The sequence below is a fragment of the Bombus huntii genome, chromosome 15, assembly GCF_024542735.1.
Source record: "Bombus huntii isolate Logan2020A chromosome 15, iyBomHunt1.1, whole genome shotgun sequence".
NCBI classification, from domain to species: Eukaryota; Metazoa; Arthropoda; class Insecta; order Hymenoptera; family Apidae; genus Bombus; species Bombus huntii.
In genome coordinates, this window is record NC_066252.1 from 4,769,572 (window position 1) to 4,790,694 (window position 21,123).

General features: G+C 40.7%; 1 protein-coding gene and 2 pseudogenes across 2 annotated transcripts in view; all 3 read right to left on the reverse strand.

Moving 5' to 3' along the window:
• Positions 1 to 21,123, reverse strand: part of LOC126873697 (disintegrin and metalloproteinase domain-containing protein 10-like) — a 164,254-nt gene that overhangs the window by 141,548 nt on the left and 1,583 nt on the right. The window contains exon 2 of one of the 2 annotated variants that reach the window (XM_050634825.1): positions 5,405 to 7,374. The exons of the other annotated variant lie outside the window; for it this stretch is intronic. Coding sequence (XP_050490782.1) covers positions 5,405 to 5,495 — 91 coding nt within the window. The 5' untranslated portion in view covers positions 5,496 to 7,374. The remainder of the gene's footprint in view (positions 1 to 5,404; positions 7,375 to 21,123) is intronic. 2 annotated transcript variants of the gene reach the window in all.
• On the reverse strand, positions 11,429 to 11,546 carry LOC126874153 (5S ribosomal RNA; annotated as a pseudogene).
• LOC126874151 (5S ribosomal RNA) lies at positions 13,124 to 13,241 on the reverse strand (annotated as a pseudogene).

A 21,123-nucleotide genomic window follows, 5' to 3' on the forward strand; every position in this document is an offset into this window, starting at 1 on the left:
TTTCTATCCACCAACGGTATACTCTAACAATGAGAATTGTTTAACGATTTCTCGAACGTCAAATAAATGTAAAAGAATCCAGTGAATATAACCGAAAGTGAATGGTACTTAGACCAGTACGGTACTTGGTCGTATTACCGTCTTTACAGGCACTTCATAACAGTTCTATTCAAGACCGTAGTAGGAAATATAGTGAACAATAATTTAACGTTTATTTGTAGCACTGGCCTTTAACTACCTGGCCTGTGTGCAGCCAGATTTAACCACCGTACCATCAGTACTCCTCGCTTCCGTGAAAGCTACGTCTCTGAAATGGGCTAGCTTTACCCTTACGCAAAGATCGGTGTTTGCAAAAATGAAATTCTAATTAAATTTCCACAAGCTGTTAAGTCAACGTTATAACAGTTCCCGGTAATCGTCTCTCGTATTCCTTACCGGATGAATTCTACGTTATGTCGTAAGAGAGAGATCTAATCGAAGCCTCGTTCCACTCTCAATTTGTTTTCCACTTTCCACAACGTTTGACCCGTGCACAATCGGTCAAACGAAGACCACGTTCCCCTTATCAACGTTCCATCATTTAATACGGGTCTGCTCCAACCCTCTGTTCCCCGTTCGAGCGAAAACAATTCGATAATGCACATCGTTCAGATAAGACGACAGCAGCCACGTATTCATGGTTCGCCTCGAGCTAAGTATGAATATGCAATTTTATATTATACAGGCTTGTTACCCGTCGCGATTGCAACTTTTCCCTCTGTGGAGCCATCAACGTGGCAACGCCATCGTTAACCAGCACGGTTACCTTCGGATCGTATAATCTGCCCGCTAGCAGTTACCTTGATTTTTTCTTATGGTTTTCAACCAACCCCAGCTCGTTGCCCGTCCTTCTTACGTAGGCGGCTCTCGGATTTCAAAGTACAGGATGTGCTCCGGGCTCGGCTTTGTCTTCAGTTCTAGCTCCTTGCTTTTAACAATCTCACGGCTGCTCTTCGAGAGCTGCTTTTGAAAGACAATCTCTAAAAAACGTGCAAAATGTACGTTAAACTATACGCGATTGCCCGATTCTGGTCACGTAGAGTGTTGGACTGCGACCGAAATTTTACTCTTAATCTTTGCAATTTCATCTACTGAATAGGTTAATTAATGAATCGGAACCAGATAGATTCCAAAAGTAAATTTAGACAAATTAAATTCTCTATTGCTATTGCGCATTATTTTTAAGTGGTACTAGTCCGTGATTAATCAGTACGGTCAGACATCAGAGAAATAGGTGTTTCACTTCTTCTCGAAAATTAACAAACTCGAACGATATAGACACTAGAAATAAATTTAGAGAAACTATGCTGCATATTATTATCGCGGTGTTTTTAAGTGGTATAAGAGCGTGATTGGTCAGATATCGCAAAAATCCGTATTTTATTCATCCTTGGAAATATTTTTATCAAAAAGCCGAGTCGACTTTGGTTTCGTTGATAGGTCAACTACAAAAGTTGTCCATTGCAGCCGAATATAAGAATAAAATGGAGGAAATGAAACGAGGCTGAGTATCGATCCGCTGTGCTTCAGCCAGTAAACATTCGCCGGTCATCAGTCGAATTTATAAAACATTCGCATCACCGTAGCCGAATAGTGTGCGTAACGAACGACCGCGAGCCATGAGTGCATTAGTCGCCGCAAAAATATGCAATTATACGGTGTACAGTTTCACCGCGTATTATTCATCACCGGTGTGCAGCCGCGTTTGGTTTACACTCGAGAACATGTCGCTTGTAATACAAAGTAGATACTCCTACTGATGTGGAGATAGGTATATGGCGGTGCATAGATAGCTAGAATAATTTATCGACGTATAACAATCGCGTAACATTCGTCCATGCGATCAGGAAATTAACTGGAATTGCTGGAATTTCCTTCTATTTCTTGACCGAGTACATGTTTCTTTCTGTTTTAGTGCACTTTCAGTAAAATTCAGTAAAATTGCGTTAAACGGCGCGATCAAATTTACGATTCGATGCATTTATCACGTGTGGAGCAGAGAATGAAATTCTTTCCTCTCGAAATTGACAGGAAATCTCCGATTTCATCGCTCGACAAAATAAAAGTCACTTTCACCCTTTGTCACTCCCGTGTTTCACTTTCATCGTGAAATTTCGCGTGATTTCGCTTAATTCACTGGGGAATGAGATCTGAACGGATTCAACCACGATACAAATAATGATAAAGGAAAAGTAAAAAGAAAAGGAATGAAGGATGACGAACACTTTAAACGGCAAATGTCATGATATGATACAACACAGCGTGATTCCCTTGAATTTGATAAAAATGGATACGGAAATTTGGGGGAGCGTTGACAAAGGTTCGACTGAAACAGACATTTGCCTCGTTTCCATTTTTTACTTTACACCGGGGATCGTTCATTCTAGCGTTGAAACGCTCAACATTTTCCTCATTTTCCTGTCTGCCAAATATCACTCTTCTTCGCCTTTCAACCATTCATACGACTATGGCCTAATTATTTTCCACTTCAAAATGTAGCTCAAACAAGCTTCAGTTTTCCATTATCTAGATATTAAACAGTCAAAAATGAATACGAGTGGCTCAAGCACATATTTTTCTATTTCTTTGTTTTCCGTTTGCGAGCAATAATATACGATAATAATAAAAATGCTATCCTGTGATTCGCATATTTTTAAATCGATTTCCAATAATTTTTATACAAATAAGGAAAGGCAGACATTATTGTAAATAATAACGACGAGGAAACACAGCAATGTTTAATTATGTAATGGTGCAAAATTCGTGAAAAGTGTATGAAATATTCAATTTTTAATTGGAGAATATTAATCCAAAATTCGAATGTTCCATTAGGCGACCCGTGCAACATTACAAATGTATAATGCAAATAATCGGGATCAGATAGGCGAAGTAGCTAGCGAAGCGAGACTTGATTTCACTCTTTGTCTTCTGTGTTCCACTGCCACATGAGTTACTCTTTTGAGACAGACTTGTCCAAATTAGAAGCAACGTATTGCCGGGGGATATATTGATCGCTAGACGTAATGAAATTGTTCCGTTTGCTGCTCTAATTGCGCCGGAATTTTTCGCGTAATGCAACCGTGCACACCGTGACGAGAGTGCCGATATTAAATTTTTCTTTTGGCTTGTAGCGTGTATGTCGGTCGTCTCTACGGTTTGGTTAAATATTTATCAGTCTCAGCCCGTTTGCCTTTGCACGCGCGATCGCTATCACCGATTCGAACGCTCTGCTACGTACAAACCACCGAGGCGTTGATCGAGGATCGCTCTTATCGGACTACGTGACGAGCTCTCTGTCGCCTATTTCCAATGAAATCCATCGCCTCGTGGGAATCCCGAGACAGGGAACAACGCGCGAAATGAAATCCGAGACACGTCGAACGCTTCTTGATTAAAAGTCTCGCCTGGTAAATTAATCGATCGAACTTGCGAATTCTTAAATTCTTTTAATTTCACTTTGTTACTCTGTTATTACTTAGATAAGAAGGGAGGGCGAAGTTTGACCCCCGAACTCGTTAATCGATGCAGAGTCTCGACAACCAGAGAATGTCTAAAGTGGGAAAGAAACAATGAGTAAGTTTCTCGTCGTTTTAACGAATTAATTTCATTAGAATGGAAAAACTCCGATCGGAATTCTCTTCGCGAAACCAGTTGCGTCTATCAGTATCAGACCAGAGGTGGAACACTCGAGGGACGTTACGCCAATTACCGTTTGAAACATCCGTGCGGGACATTTTCGTGGATAAAGAACAGAGTCCAACTCTTTTCGACGAAGGTAGAAACATTTCCTCTCTTCCTCTCTTTTTCCTTTCTTTTTAATGGTGCACCGAAAAGAAACGATAGCGGTGTTGACATGAGTCGGTTGATCTCACGCGACGTTGAATCCTGATGGACTAATTCTCGAAATGGAAGCGCGATTACGCGAGCAAAGCCACGTAATAGTCGGTGCTGCGCGTTTGCGAAATCGAGCGTGCCTTTCCGGTGTGCGCGTCGCTCGATTTACCGTCGGTTCGTGTCTTCATTTCCATCCACGGAGCTTGAAGAAAGCGACGACACAAAAGAGAGAACGGTGATACCGATACAAAGAGCCTGGAAAAAGGTGGCTACTTTTCTTTGTGTCTGCCGCTGTAGGATGGTTTCCAACCATGGAACCGTCTATTACCTACTCCAGATCGTTAACATAACGCGTATTAATCGTTGTCGTCGTTACAATGATGTTTTTTTCCGACCAATTGTTAATGACAAAATTAAATTGTCTTTTAAATTCTATTGTATGTTAGAAAAGAGGGTAATCCGTAATATTTCCATAATTGGTACGGTTAATATTACTCTTTTGAATGGATAAATGTGAACAAAAGTTCAACAGCCTCAATTTAGAGTAGATAGTACAGCATTACGTCAGGCTGATAAATAGCCTTACTCTATTTAAAATGTTTTGATAAAATGAAGATTTATATTAATTCTATCATTGGTATGAATAATATCCCTTTCACTGAATAGATGTAAAAGAAGTTCAACAAATACTTTTACGTACGCGTGGTCAACGCACAGGAAGTGGTTGACAATGGACAGCCTCATTCTACTTGAACATATATCCACAAGACTGAAACTTCCCCACTTATTACTTGCTACATTATTTTTGTAACCTAACGAGCATATTTTTAATGAAGAAAGTTGACGGGGTTCGAAGTTTGGATTAACAAAGAAAAGCACAAAGGAAGTCAACAGTTCTTTTTAACAGTGGTTCGACCAGAGAGTATGTTTCCTATCATCGTTAGTCGACAGAGAACGTTTAGCACAGCGTTAAGAACTTCAACGAAACGTCGGGCAACTTTTCTACATCGGATTATCAACGTTGCGAGATGGAATAACTTTTTGTTCTTGTTGTTAAGCCGTTATCGTTCGTCTCTTTTATCGCGGAGTATTTTAAATTACGGTGTTCGCGTCAGCCGTAAAACTACAGTCTGCCAACAGCGATGGGGGGCAAGAGGGTGAAAGACTGCCAGAGCTCTCTCGTTGGGGCTCCTGTAATTTCGATGGAAAAAGGACCGGGAAAGAAAGAGAAAAAAAATTGCAACAAACTGTCGACGTTCTACCAAACCGCATCGCAAGAGAGACCGTATGTTCAAGATGTAAAAAAATCAACGGGCGTGCATAGGACGATAAACAACAATACCAACAACGATGCAAAAGAAACAACGAAAAACTTTATTCCCTATATTCGACGAATGAACGTTTGCTTCATAATCCTCTCGCTCTTACGAAGATACGAAAATCGTATGGTCGAATGGATTCATAATCATCGGGTTTATTTCATCGACGAAAAAAGAAGCAATAAGAAATTACTAGTAGATTGGGCACATACCTTTGTGCGGTATTAGCGGCCAGGGATGTAACGGGGAGCCGGCAACCAGCCAGACACATGCCAGCAACACTCCGAACATTTTCACCCCCATCCACTTTGGACAGACGGAAACTTGCCTGCTTGTCCTCTCACCTCTTCCTCTTCCTCCGCCACCCCCTCCTCTTCTTTAACTTCTACGTTCACGTTGCAGTCCGTTGTTCTCTTCTTCTCTTTTTTCACCTACGAATCCCTTTTGCTCCTTCTTTGTCTCTTACTTTACCAGTTGACCCTCTTCTTCTTTACCCTGACACACACGTACAGACTCTCTATAATCTCTGCATTCTCTCTGACCTGGTGTATTCCTTGCTTTCCTCGTCTGCAACTTCTGCCTTCTCTCTCTCTTCCACTCTCTCGATCGTTCGTTCCTTGTTTCGAGTCTCCTCGAACTCTCGTCCAACCAACCTGACTTGCTTACCAGAAGGATGAACACGGCTGGCCGGGCCAGACACGGACGTAGCTGCTCGCGACCGTGCACCGAGTCTCTGACCCACGTTATCAAACTGGTATCATAGTCTCTACAGCTCCACCCCCTTTTTGCGCTGCAACTGACTTCACGCGAACGGTGCGCGCTGTCTTCTCACTGAAAGCTTTTTAAGCACGCCACTGAATTAGTCGAAAACCACTGCGAATCAGGTCGTTACTGTGTTCTTTCAACTGTGAGAGTATCGTCTGGTGTTAACTTGTCTTTGCACCTATATTTACCAGTACTATATTTTATCGAAGTACCATTTCTGTCTGTCGTTAGAATATCGACGTTCTTCGAAGAATGGAACGTCAAGCCGAAGGAAGAATTAGAGTACGTTTCGCAGATCTATTCTCGTGAGAGGTGAGGCTGATCCCCGGCTGCTGATCCCTAGCCACGTGTTATTTCGTCGAATCGAGTTCCGTGTTCCTACGGACCGTGCATACGTAGCTAGCACCCCGGTCGCGTTTCTACAGGCTGGAAATACAGATTGGAAATAAATTCCACTTCGAGGCAGCGGAGAGTGGAAAGAACAGGATGCACGAGACTGTTTCGAGGAGGCAATGGATTCGTAAACCGATCTGTCGAGCATCACGACCCACCCGTTGGAAATTCTGCCAAAAGTCACTGTCACGTCGATGGAGAACCAACGATTGACGTTGAGCCACATTTGAACTCCGCTTGCTTGATTTTAGTGGAAAAACTGGACGGGTTTTCAGGCTTCAGACGTCTATGTGATTATGTAGTCTCTTCGGTCGTATCCATTGTAACTCTATTAACGACCTAGATTCTAGTCGATATATCTCTATCTGTTCGACGTTATTGTCATTCTCGTGTTTCATCTATCAGCGTTCTAGAATCTACACCTACTCGAATCGAGTCTAAACACTTGGAATACGTCAAAGTCGATGAAACTGTAGCGATGTCGATGTCTGACTACATCTCCCTCGTTCTATTGCCGCTGGCGAACGTTCGATAACCGAACTGGCAGAGAATGAGATACTTCTTGACTGATGCATCCCTGGATCAAGGTGAAACCTTTATCCTTGAAGGAGACAGCTCAGTTACATCGATAGAAATCTCCGTTGACGATGGGATGACACCGGAACATGTGTAAGTAGTAGTCACAGCGAGCGGACACTTATTAAACTTTCCGTAGCCTCTGGTCGTAGCGGAATCGTGCTACATCGTACTTCCTTTCTCGCCAGACGAGAGAACGGCGTCAAAGGGAAGCTTCTGGTTCCTCTAAACTCGTGGATTCGTATCACGCGACGCCAACACGCCCATCCTTCTTCGTCCCTGTCCCTTCAACACCACCAGGATCTCCGGCCTCTAATGAAATACTTCGCGTGGTTGACTGGTTATTAAAGCGGCATTCACCGTTCAAAGGAACTGCCGATGATCAACGCTCCACAGCTTGTCCACAGTTCGGCCAACAACATTCGCGGTTGTTTCCAGCGATGCGTGCCTGGAAAACGATGCAACAACTCGTTTCATTTCGTTCTTGTACAACTAGAAACGCTTAAACTTTGATTAACTCAAGGAACTCGAAACCCTCTCCTTCGTTTTATTCGAAATATTCTTTGATTAATCGTTCTCGAATTCGAAAGCGCATCTCAAGTTAAAAAAAAAGATACTAATTTTTAATAAAGCGTTTCAAATTATTTGAAATCGAGTGAACGTTTTCACTTGACTTGAAATACCGTTTCAAATTTCTATTCCCATTCTCACTAATCAGGTCACTCGACTTTAAGCCGGTTGGAACACTCTACTGATGCAAACCTGTTGTTTCGCTTGGTTCGAATTCAAGCAATTCCACTAATTCGATCGAAACTTACAATTACGATTTAAAAAGTTTCAGATTTAGAATCTCATTGCTACAATGTTTGTTCGTCTATTTTTTTCTACGATCGGTAAATAAGTGCGCGCGCAAGGTTTAATTTCACGACCGCAAAACACTTGCAACTTTATCGAGCGGGTCACGAACGCAGAAGTATTGGAAGTATTTAGCGAAGTTGCATTTTAATAGGATGCAAATAAAATTCGCACGCCGCTAACGAGCGGGACCTCGCTTCTGAAAATGTTTTGCACCGAGCAACGTTCTCTTCTTCTCTCGTGCTTTTCCCTTTCTCTTTATGCGGTCGGCTGGCTTTGTTTGCCTTGCCACACTTCTAGATGAGAAGCTCGATGGAGAGACATAATTTGATTCGTGCCAGAAACTAATCCCAAACGTTTACAGGGTTCTCTATAGCCGTACTTTATCTCCGAGTACAGTTTCACAGATTGATAAACATTTGCATTTGTAGTTTTTTTATACCGTTTTGAATATTTCACAAATACAGTGGTGTAATTCGTACTTGTACCGCGACAAATATTACGAGTATTTGACGATCATAATTTGGAAGATTAAAGCAAACGTATAAAGCTACAGAAAATTAAAAAGACGATTAGTTTTTATCTGAAATATTATCGATGATAACAAGCAGAAAACACGGTGAGGGATTTTTAAATTCAACGATTAACTCCATGCTATGAAAACTGTAATTTTACGTATTTAGGGGATTAAATATATATTTTCGTACTCTGTTGAGCATTCCAAACGTAATTCATTACTTGATTGTTTTTTAAATTTCATAGGTTCGTCATCTGTATTTACACGAGCAAGTTGCTCTTAAGAAATGAACTCAAGAAATCAAGAAACGAACAGAAATCTATTTCTAATGTTCTTGAATTTTACAGTGAGTAATGCTCAAATCAAACAAACAGAAAGAGAACAGAATCCGTAACGATATTTTAGCTTCTTCGTTGATTAATGTTACGAAGACATTATTCATGTCAATGAAGAAACAATTGTTAACGCGATGACGGACGTATATTATAGTTCGAAAGAAAATGTAACGATTGGTACATTAAATCCGAACAATTGCTGCCGCACAGTTTATTATACCGTAATCCCGTTTCATTAATTAGTCGTGCAGCTCACGCTAAATATTTCACCCCTTACACTTCCTTGCATCTCTGCATTGTTAGAGGAATCCAATTAAACGAACGATTTATCTTTGTCCAACAGGACAACAGCTACCTCTCACTGATATTAATTAATGTATTTGAAAAATATTATTATACCTTGCTTCTCGACCAACGTCTTTAACTTGTAATATTTCATGCTGCGATATAACCAGCGACAAACGTAAATAACTCTAATAATAATTGCTGCTATCTGTTGTTCAGAAACTTTAAGAAATCTCTCTCGAGAATTTTCCCCGAGAGAAACGTTCTTTTCGAGACGCCAGAGTAACCATACGCGGTAATTTCGTGTACAAGAAAAATTTACATGCAACCAGCGATAGCGGCATTGTTTTTGACGCAACGAAAGCTTGTTTGTCTCCGAAAGATAAGAAACCAGCAAGACGGTGTTGTGAGTGATAACAGAACCGAGTGTTCTGGAAGGAATATTATCGTACGAGAAAAATACTAGGGCAGACAGTAAATTACTCTCCTTCTAAAAAATAACAGGTGTTGAGGATATAAGATTATCTCAACTTTACGATACGGACAGCACACCTGCTATTTTTTCAGAAGTTGAAATTTTCCACATTGCACATTATAAAGTTTACAACTCAGATCACGTCGACAACATAATTAGCACGTTTGAGCGCTCGAACGGTCCGCTCAATAACAGACGACGTGTCATAAACTTCGATCACAGATTGGAATTCAACGATAGACAATCGGATGAAGTCGCTAACGTGACGTTACGCTACGCACCCTCGACCAGGTATGCACAAGACGCACCACTTGCGAGAAGCCCACGACAGTTGAACAGTCACATGATTGGACAAACATAGATTCCAACCTCGCAGAAAACGTTGACGAAAGAACATTCCCTAAACCGATACTTAGAATATAAACACCAGGCGCTTACAGAATAAGACACGATTAAACCTTTCACGTTTATACTAAACACTTCAAATAAACAGAAAAAAATCACAATCAAACTAGAACTCTTTAATCTCCCTGCACATTAAGCCTTAATATCATTCAAGGTTCGCGATTACAGTTTTTCAATTTAGCTGATCGCCAATTAGTTGAGAGGTCGCAACAACAGGTATAAATGAACCGAGAAAATATCTTGTTTACTGCAAATGTAAAATTACATTCGATTTCTCCTAGTTTTATATAAGATGAAATAATCGGTTTAAATATTAAACATTGAATATGTAAATCCTTCACGTATGTTCAAACCGTATAATCTGTCTCTATGTTTGTAAGTTTTAAAGCGGATAATAATTGAAGACCACAAGGGAAAATATGATAAGCCATCGTATTTTTCCTCTGTAATCTTCAATCGTTGAAGCTTTTAATAATTCTCTAATTGTTTCTGCCATTTATCTCTGTATGTATAAGTGTCCTAATACTTACGAGGATAGCCGTGTATATGTAGAGAGCGTTAAATATGAAAGGACGACTAACGATTGAATGGCGTGGGCGATCATTAACAAGGGCCACAAAATACACTATTAATTTGAATCTAGCCTGGTAGTCGTAACACTTCATCGTTTCGCGTAGAAGCAATTGAAAGCTGTGATTGCGAGGTGATTTGTACTCGGTGTAAAGCGGCGCTGGCTTTATCGTATTAAATGGATACTACTACAATCGAGACGTGTACTCCGGTAAGCGAGTTACTGAATTTTAATTGCGAAGCTTCCCCCTTGTTTTCGTTGCGCCTTATCGTGTTTTCGCTATTTATCACCTGCTGCACGGAACTCCCGGTTTCATCCGCGTCTTGCTTTAGTCACGCGTCCCTTTGCATACCGATTTAACAATGTGCACCCCGACGAAACGCAATTAACATGATAATTAGCCATTTCCGATGCCTATGCTGGTCGTTTCGCCATTTTTAATTGTCGCTAATAGAGCGGACACTCGACCAGAAAAAACTGACAAAAACGTGGTTTCTTTTTAAACGAAGCAAATGATTTCTTTTCTGTGTAGTTAAACACTATCATATACTCGAGTAATGAAACCGAGAAAACAAAAGTAATAAATTTATCGACAGAAAATTTTCGTTTCGCTGTACTTTAACAAGTAATTAATTATTAAGTTGCTATCGCAAAATATATAAGGTGCTTCTCTACTATGAATAATGCCCTTATTTTTTATATATATTTTACGTGGAAGAAATCCGCACGGACGCCAGGCCGCTTCTGGGAAAAGCGGCGTGGTAGTGTCGGACTCCAACCGACTAAAAAACCTCCACGATAACCGTCCCGGCTGCGATCGAGAGAGGCCCGGGAATCGCTCTGAGCGTCGCAACGGGGCCTCCCCCGCGTGCCTACTACCACCGCTTATGGAGCGGTGTATAACTATTGTCACACCGCCTGGTCGCCGGAGCCGCCGTGCCAGGCAGCTCGGTTCCCCCACCGGACTGCTTGGCGGCCCCGAGGCGCTGAGCCGCCAAGCGTGCAAGCCCGAACCCCACGGCGGGGGGGGGGGGGAGCATGGCGGGCCCGGTGCCGCTTCGCCAACGCCACACGGAGTCCCAGGCGTTCACCCATCCAAGTACTACCCGTGCCCGGCGCTGCTTAACTTTCGTGATCTGACGGGAGCGAGTGCATTCAGCGCGGCCAGGGCGTTGGCGTTGCGAGTAAATGGCTCTTTACCAACGTTTTTCTTCCATCTTTCCGGATTCCACTCCTCAAGCATCGATCTCGTTTTCTTGGTCTATGACGTCGTTCGACGTCTCATTAGCAGGATAATTAGTTTCCTCTTTTGACAAATTTTTATCTCTGTTGAGATGCGATTACATCTTTAGACACAACGTTAGGCAATATTCTGAAGGGACAAGAAGTTCTGGAAGGAATGGTAAAGAAAATTTGACTTATGACATATAAGAATTATTTATTTTATTATGTAAATGGACTGCGGTTTTTTACGCATTTGTGTAAAATTTGCACGTAATACGACGAAATATATATGCTTCCTTTAATATTTTTCTATAATACTTAATAGGTAATGCAATTGTCTACCTTTTTGTCTTTTACCGGGATTTTACTTTTTTAAATATATTCTCGTAGATAAATTTGCATAAAAACCTGTAAGTCTAATTATAAAATATTATTGTAGGAATTATCAAAAAATATGGACAACGGGGCCCCAGGCGGATGTAAACCTGGAATCTGTAGCTGGACTACTACACTAAGGCAATGGCAGTACGAATATTCACAAACTTATTCTTCTTCACAACCACTTCGATGACAGGTGATCTTCGTTTCGTTGTTAATATCAATCTTGCTGTGTTACAAGTATTGCGAATATGAGGAGGAAGAATTTTTTTTCCTTTTTCTTTTTTTTTTTCTATGTTGTTTTCATAGGTTTGCTTTTTTATTTTTTATTTTTTATTTTTTTTTATTTTTTTTTATTTTTTTTTTTATTTTTTTTTATTTTTTATTTTTTTTTATTTTTTTTATTTTTTTATCTTTTTTATCTTTTTTTTATTTTCTTTTCACATCTTAAGAGGTAATTTCCTAGGGAGACCTAAGACGTAGAAGCTGCGCGTCGCCCAAGTACGGATTCTCAAACACATCACACATTTCACTTTTCACTTTTGATCCTGAACACACTTATATCAAAATCCAGGAGGGCACGGATTCGAACCGCCAACCTATGTGTTTGCAGTCAGCTACAGTAACCACATCGCCACCGTCGTCCTGTACGAACTGTAGTTCCATAATTCCTATTTGAGGCTAAACATTCTGATCTCGCACTATTAGATATATATTATTCATTATTCCCCCTCCCCCGCGCCCTCCCTCTCAACCCACCCCTCCCCAAAGTTACACAGCACCCAAAAAGCAGACTACCGAGGCGTCCTGTTTTGCGACCAAATTTACAGGACAGAAAAAAATGCGTGGTAGTGTCGGACTCCAACCGACTAAAAACCTTCACGATAACCGTCCCGGCTGCGATCGAGAGAGGCCCGGGAATCGCTGTGAGCGTCGCAACGGGGCCTCCCCCGCGCGCCTAATAACCACCGCTGATGGAACGGTGTGTAAAAACACCATTGTCATCACACCCTCGTCGCTGGAGCCCGCCGTGCCAGGCAGCCCCGTTCCCCCACCGGACTGCTTAGCGGCCCCGAGACGCTGAGCCGCCAAGCGTGCAAGCCCGAACCCCACGGCGGGCGGGGGGGGGGGGGGCACGGGCCCGGCGCGCTTCGCTAACGCCACACGGAGTCCCAGGCGTTCACCCATCCAAGTACTACCCGTGCCCGGCCGTGCTTAACTTTCGTGATCTGACGGGAACGAGTGCACTCAGTGCAGCCAGGGCGTTGGCACTATGAATAATGCCTGCGAAATAATGAACTACATAAACTGAAATGCAGAGAAAAATAACGATTACAAATACTATCTTCTAAAATTTACCTTAGAGTTTATGATTATTTATGCCATCTCCTTGCGGTAGATAAATTCGTGAGAATAGATTCTCTGTTTTTTAAGAGGTTGAACTAATTACTAGATTCGTAAATTGAGAAATTCATAAAAAAAAGGAAAAAAAAAATAAAGTTGATCGGTTTAGTTTTCGAACGAGAAACCAATTAACAAACATTTTTATCATTTCTGAAGAAACATTCAATCCGAAAAAGCTTAATTTTCTGATTTTATCGCGAGTTACCAAATACGAACTGGTTAAAGGTATTTTTGAAAGCCTTCGAATGAAAAATTCGCTGGGTTGGTGGATTTCTTGAGGCTGAAGCGAAAAGAGAGCTCGCACGCGTTTCCTCCGGATGTGTAGCAATAAAATCAACGCTATTTGTTCGACGTACAGGTTTTACGAGCGAACGGGTCGCATTGAACCAGGGCGACACCGTCGGTGGCGGAGAAGTGGTCCGTATAAAAGAAGGTAGGAAGACCGTGAACCGGCAAGTGGTGTCCGGTAAAGTGGACCGCGTGAAAGGCGACTTACTGTCGCGCTCGCTCGCTTTTGGCCCTGTGCTCTTCAACGAGCACTTCCTATCGCGATCGACGCCACGACAAAGCCGTGCTTTCACCACGGAGACGCTGGACGCAATGTGAAAAGAAGGACGTATCGCGCTTTTACAACTTTGCGGATTGAAATATGCCAATCGTATGAAAAAATCTTCCTCTGTCCTGTATAACTCGGACAACATCTGCAACATTTCAATATGATAACTGTTTAACCGTCCTGTGCTCTTTCAACCATTTTTTATCTACTCGTAACCTATCGGAATTCCTTAGGTTTGAAGATAAAATGAAAGATCATTAGGCATCTAGAACATTTCACAGGTGACGTGAGATATTTTTAACCCTTACGTGGTGCTTGACTAATTTAATAATATTTTTTATCCATAAGAAATTGTTTAAGTTGGACGATAAAATCTACAAAATTTCTGTGAAAAATAACGAATCATTCTCATCTGCCTGGTAACTGTAGGATAATATTAAGAAAGCCACCTTGCGTTTCAGCGTGTCGTATCATGATTCAACCTCTTGCAATTTTAATCGCATCAATTTAAATCAACCTCCGTAACCTGCGCATCTTTCTTCTGTATATGTACATTAAAAAATATACGCTGATATAAACATTCGCCGTGGTTAAGTAATTGAGCGATTAGATGTTTATTCATGGAAATAAACTTAATTAATATAGCACACACGAGTCGTGCAGACCTGGTCGTTATATTATGCGTCTGCATACGGCAGAGGGTCGAAGGATGAAAGTAGTAGGTTGAGAACGGAAACCAATTTGTTTCGATGAAAAGAGCGAGATAAATTTAATAATATATTTTCTAAGTGGCGCATTCGCCAGCCTTTTCAAAGATATAATACATACACCGGTGTTTGTGTAATTAGAACACGTTCGCAGGAAACACAAACACGTTTTCTCATTATAACCGATAGAGGATTTTATAAATTCCCGGCATAATGAGACACCGCAATCCTGGTCGGTTCCTATCCTCCACGGAAAATTAGAACATATTTGCGAGTGATGTTGCGCGATAATAAATTTAATGAAGCTGCTTTACAAAGCGATAGCGGAAGACAGGAGGGAAATAAAAGCAACGTTAAACGAGATTTCCGCGACTTACTGCACGTCGTTTCTTTCAAACAGGCCACAGCAACACCGCTGTTACTTCTCGTTAAATCGTACGAAAACAACATTTTGGTTGAACATCTTTCTAACGAGATCTCGCTGCGAATTAATTTTTTTTAAGCGCAAATTGATCGGAAGCTTGGAAATCATATTTTTCACCATTTAAAGGCTAAGAAGCTTAAATACACGTACGTTTAACGATACACTTGATTAATCGAGCTTCTGACAAGCGAGTTCACGTGCAAGAAAATTAACTAAAAATACTCGATCAAGCCTCGATATATCGTTCACGCTCGATACGCGAACGAACAAAGGGTTGAAAATTGCCGGACGTGAACTTTGACCGCACTTAACGCGTCGAGAGCAACCTTTCGAAAAACTTGTCGCTACTCAGGATCGTCTTGCACTCGACCGATGCATTTTTCAACGTCGTGTCACGTATTCATAACGTACGTGTAAGAGAACATCAAAGCAAGCCGGGAGGTGAAATTATTACGCACGCATTACGAATCTCGGAGCGTGAAAATATGAAAAAAATTTGCAGCAGCAGGAAAACGTTCATACTCTAGAAAAATCTTGTCTTTAATAAATTTAGAATGACTGGCTCTATTCGTTTGAGGAGACTTGTTTCGGGCAGTACTTTTAATTGGTCACAGTCGAGCACAACCAAAATTACCTGAGTTTTTTGCTATATCGCCACTTCGCCTTTCTATGCCTTAACGAATGCTGCTGTTCCGTCGGATTTCCCAACAGACCGAGCTTACGAAAAGCTAAACGCGGTTTAATTGGATCTTCCTCGTACACCTGCATAAGATTAACTCTTGTAGGTACATGTGCTTTCTTACAAAATCATTGTTGTGACTTACGTATCGACAAGCGACTAAAATCAAGCGAACGCTTTAAAGAGATTTAGAGGATAATGATTTGCCGGAGGCAAGAGGATAATTGAGTGTAAAAGTGGATCAACTAAAATATTTAAAAAAAGTCAACAAATCATACAGCTGTCTACGATAGATACACTGCTCGCTCAAGAAGTTGCAACATCCCAAATATGAAATCGAACAATCTTTTTTGGCGAAAAAAGGAACGAATTCTTCCAGTTTTGTATAATTAATACAGCTTACTAGAGTTAATTGATTCTATTATTTCACGTGTAAAAAAATGTTTAAAAAAATGAAAAATGTTTGGTTTACCTTCTTTCTTAATGCTCCAATTAACACTAAGATTTTTAACACTTAAAATATAAGGAAATGAAAATAAAAGATACATAAAGAGATATACGATGAAAGCTTTATCTACATATTTTATCGAAAATCATTGAAATCCTCAAAAATCCCCAAAATTTCGTTATAAATTTATGAAGATACTACGAAAAAATACGAAATACTCATTTTCATTCTGGTATTAACTACAGTAAATAATAAATCTACACATAGCCAGCATAAATTACAGATTTTGCCAAGCAGATTATCAGATTGCATTTTCAAGTAAATAAAAATCGCGGTTGCCCACTAACGATGTGTGTCTAGTTAAACTAATTAAAACAGTAGTGCGTGATATCTGGTTGATTATAGATACATAATATCCCTCCAATGCTTTCAATAACACGGAACAACGATGGAAGAAACACGGATAAATGATTATTTATGATTTTATCGATTGCTACGGAATTACGAGAATCCGTACACTCTGGAAATATTTAATTCGATAGAAACACCAAGCGAAAATTAAATTCTATTTATCCGTAATATTTGCACAGCCTATCCATTACGAATTACACCAATATACCGATAACATTTTTGTACACTCCGTAAAATACGATTATCATTGGATTTCTCACAAATACGAGATCGTCGTACACCGTAACAAATTTAACTAAAATTGGTGGTTGATATAGATCTCGGTGATATTTTATCACCGAAAAATAGATCAGCGCCAGTCTTTGTTTAATGGCATCATCAAACTTTTTCCCATCGACTGGCGAAAGGATTTATTTGCAGAAAACGCGCGGAAGATCCGTGGAAAAACGATATTTCGAGCGAAAACTATGAAGCGGCTGGCAATAACGTAGCATAGTAAAACGAGTCTCGATGCCGAGTTATCGCGCTTACGCTCCAGCGTTTTATTTATTGCGATCGCGTTGCGCACAGCCAGACTAATTAATATCTCCGATATGCAGATTACTGGTCGCTATAGGATTTAGTTTAAATGAAACACTCGTATATTCCTTTAAACAGAGTTTTAACTAATTTTTTCCCTGCGATCTCTCGTTTCGTCGTTCGTTATATTTTCCCAACGAGTTTCCCCAATTACATCCAAATACTCGACCAAATTCAAAAAAAAAAAAAAGAAAAAATGTCCAATGCACCAATTAGACAAGACGAAAAGCCACCAAAGCTTTGGAAAGAGTTGATAACTCGGCTATAAAGGAAAAGTCGCATCTTCGATGTTTCCCGTACCTCTGATTCACGAAGCGGCACACGAAGCGGCACACGAAACACGGTTACGTGTAACGCATACACGACGAGAGAAATTTCCGTGGCCTGGAGGCGAAGCAACGCGCGGGAACCAGGGCTTGAACACGAGTGGCCGTGAATGAGAGGTACGTATACTCAGCCACCTGTAGCAAGATATTGCTTCTGTCTTATCGTAAAGCAAGATGGATGGAAAATAAACTGCAAGGCCGCGTATATGTTTCAGTTCGGTCGACTGAATGGAACACAGGAGAGAGAAAAAGAGAGAGAGAGAGAGAGAGAGAAAGTTAGAGATAGATAGGAAAGCAGGTGGAGAACAGGCTGGCCGCGCACCGGGATTCAATTACCCCGGAAGAAGACCAGAATTTTGTATCATCCCCGGGGCACAGCTACAGATTTTCAATGAATCTTGTCTGATTGTACGTGATCGGTAGGCCGAGTTAGTTACACGACCGAGTCTAACCAATTGCCTTCGTTTATATCCTTGCCTTTTCTCGTGTTTCCTTTCTGTTTCTCTGACTTCCTGTCCCTTTTCTTTACTCACTGTGTTTCGCCCGTTTGATTAATTTGCCAGACATCGGTAAAATCCGCAGGGAATGTTTTGATCGTTGGTTCTTGATAAACGATAACGGTATCGCACTTTGCGTCAAAGCTAGACGTTATTATCCGAGGTAAATTTGTTGGTTTCTTGCTACCATGACAGTTTAATTACATTCTACTCGATGCCGATATAGGAGCTGGTTTTGTGTTACGTAAATGATACACGATTCAATTAACGGTACGCGGCCTCTTTTTAATTGAAAGTTGAGAAAGAACGAGAGACGAGAGAATAGATTCGTAAAAACGTGGGAAATCCGAAATTAAGATCGCATCAACTTTGCCTCGGTTGCTACTTCAAAATTAAGAACGTTTAATCTACGCGAGCAAATGTATATATCATCTGTAATAGCGCTAATATGAAATTAGGTTAATTCGGTGGGCCGCGATTTATTAATGTAGCAATGTTGGAATTAAGAAGCGCGTTTCAGCAGATTACACTTACAATTTTTCATCCCTTATGAAATTAACGTTTCCCAGACGCACGCCCGTGGATATTCTTATGCGGCGCGCTTTTACCATTCCAGGCTTTAGCGCAACTTTATCCTTCGCCATGGGTGACATAAAAAAAGGGATTTGTAACATACATATTCCTTATTAAAGGTATCCGGTGATACGTTTAAATAATATCTGCGCGTTTACATGTTTCGCAACATTAACCGTGTTAAAAAAGTGTTATACTTTACGTGTTATACTTTAAAAAGAGGAAATTTGTGTTAAGATTGATTAAAGATGCAATAATCGAGACGCAATGCGTATAAACATCATTAAGACGAGTATTTATTTCATTTATCGAAGATTCTACAATCCTTATATCTACGATCTTAAAATATCGAACGAGATAATGCTTCGTGATCTTAATAACTTTCTAATAATATTTGATTTTAGCATCTTTTAACGCTGATAAACGAATGTGTGTATTCTGAATACGAGAGACATTCGGAAATAAAAGAAACGATTACGTACTCGAATAATTCCTTAGAAAATCTGCCGTCGCTTTAATTTTTCCAATTCCGTAACGCATCGTCTGAACAGTTCGACCGAAATCGAACGTTTTCGTCTGATTCCCGAGGCGACATAAATTTCGAAATCACATTGACCTAGAAAGAAACTCGTTTGATCGCCTTCATCTTCGCTGCACCCCATCCCACCTCTCTTAAAAAAAAAAAAACATTTCTTTTCCCTCCTCGCTTGCAGCCTTTGCCCAACCGTTTCGAATCGCGTTTCGCGACGACCTAAATATTAATGTACTACTTTATTAGATATCGTTCTCGTCACATTTGTTTGAAAACGACTCGTTAAACTATATGAACGCGTCTCTCAAAGCACCCTGTGTCTCTCCGAACAGCGAGTTCAGTCAAGCTTCAGTCAAGTTCTTGTCGAGCTCTAGTCTCCTTCTTCCTTTGTGCTTTTTTAGCGACCGATACACGCGCGTTCTTGCGGTTAGTTATCATTTCCAGCCTGACTGTTTCGCGTTCTTGCGACCGATGTCCGTGGGAGCGCCGCCAACTGACTGGCAATTTAAAAGACGCCGCGTGTCTTCGTGCAAATTGCTCAAGGGAAGCAGTTCGAACAAGAATAGTCTGTCGCCAGAGTGACGGATAAAAGCTGTCAGACAATCGAAGATTCTCGGCATTCGCGATGACCTCAAGAACGATTTTTCGATATTTCCAAAGGATCGAAAGATAATCTCGAACTGTTTCAGGAAAGCAACTAGATCAGGTATCAGATTAATGAATAAAAATGATCAATTAGGAATACCCAGTATTCCTGAGTGCTTCGAAAACGATATTTCGAATATCGGTGAAGATTTCCACGATAAAGATTGGAAATATTCGTAGCTGAAATCACGGTCTGTCGATAGCTGTGGTTATCCGGGGAAATAATCGATCTATCATCGGAAATCGCGTAAAATTCATCATCACCGTGACTTAATTTCCATCGAAAAATGTGGTCCGATAATCTTGAAAATTGAACTGTCTTCCTATTCTTCCGCTAAATCAATTCATGACCACGATAGCAAATGGTTGTTCGCAACATTAATCTCGGAACCATATCGGCCATTATATCGAACAAATAAATTTCGCCACCGAAATTATACACGCGCGATTGTTTGCGAAATCGTGCATCGGTTATTGACAGGTGAAGCCGCGTGTATTGTTTGACTAAACGCGCATAACCTTACGTAAAGATTACATGGGTTATAATAGGTATTCATTACAGCGTGAGAACTAACTTTCGTTCGGGTGTCGTCTACTTACTGATCTAACAAAGTTAAACGAAGCTAAAAATCATAAAAATTGCGAAGCATAACGCTAACAGGCATTTTAAAGCCGTGCTCTTTCGTTGACAAGGCCACGCAGCTCACCTTTTTGCATTCCATTACAAGACACTGTTTAGTGTAAATGCGTATAGCTCTGAAAGAGCGCAGAATTTTGTTTTAAACTGTGAGCTTCTATACTCGGCAAAATTAAATTAAATTGCAGCGTCCCCGTTTTAGGGGGCAGATAAAGGAATTCCCTTCGCAACAACGGAGTACATGTTTCGCATAGAAATAAAACTTTATACCACCGCGTAAGGTAAACCACACGCTCTAAGTCGAATTCTAAATAAAAATAGGATACCCCTGGGCCCCATGAAAGTCTCTTATACTAATTCAACGCATCATTCTAAGAAATAATTAACGCTCGAGCCGCGAAGGCTGTCTTCATTCTGACTCAAGTGGCTATCTCACGTTTATTACTTTCTACTATACGAATAATTTTATTTTCTAAGTAAATTTAGACACTTGGTTCTATCACTACGAAATGCAATATTCGTCGCTCGTCATAATAATTTGGTTTTCGCTGAGAGCGACGATTAAAACAAGTTAGAATTCTTTAGATTGGTAAGCAGCATCGAGAAGACAGTTTCGAAGAAGCAATTCTTCTTGTTCGTATCCTTGTACCATGTTCCAACGCATTTAATTTGGTAATTTAGCAGCGAGAGCGTTGATCGGTGCATCGTTACAGCGTCGTTCCTCCACCTGTTTT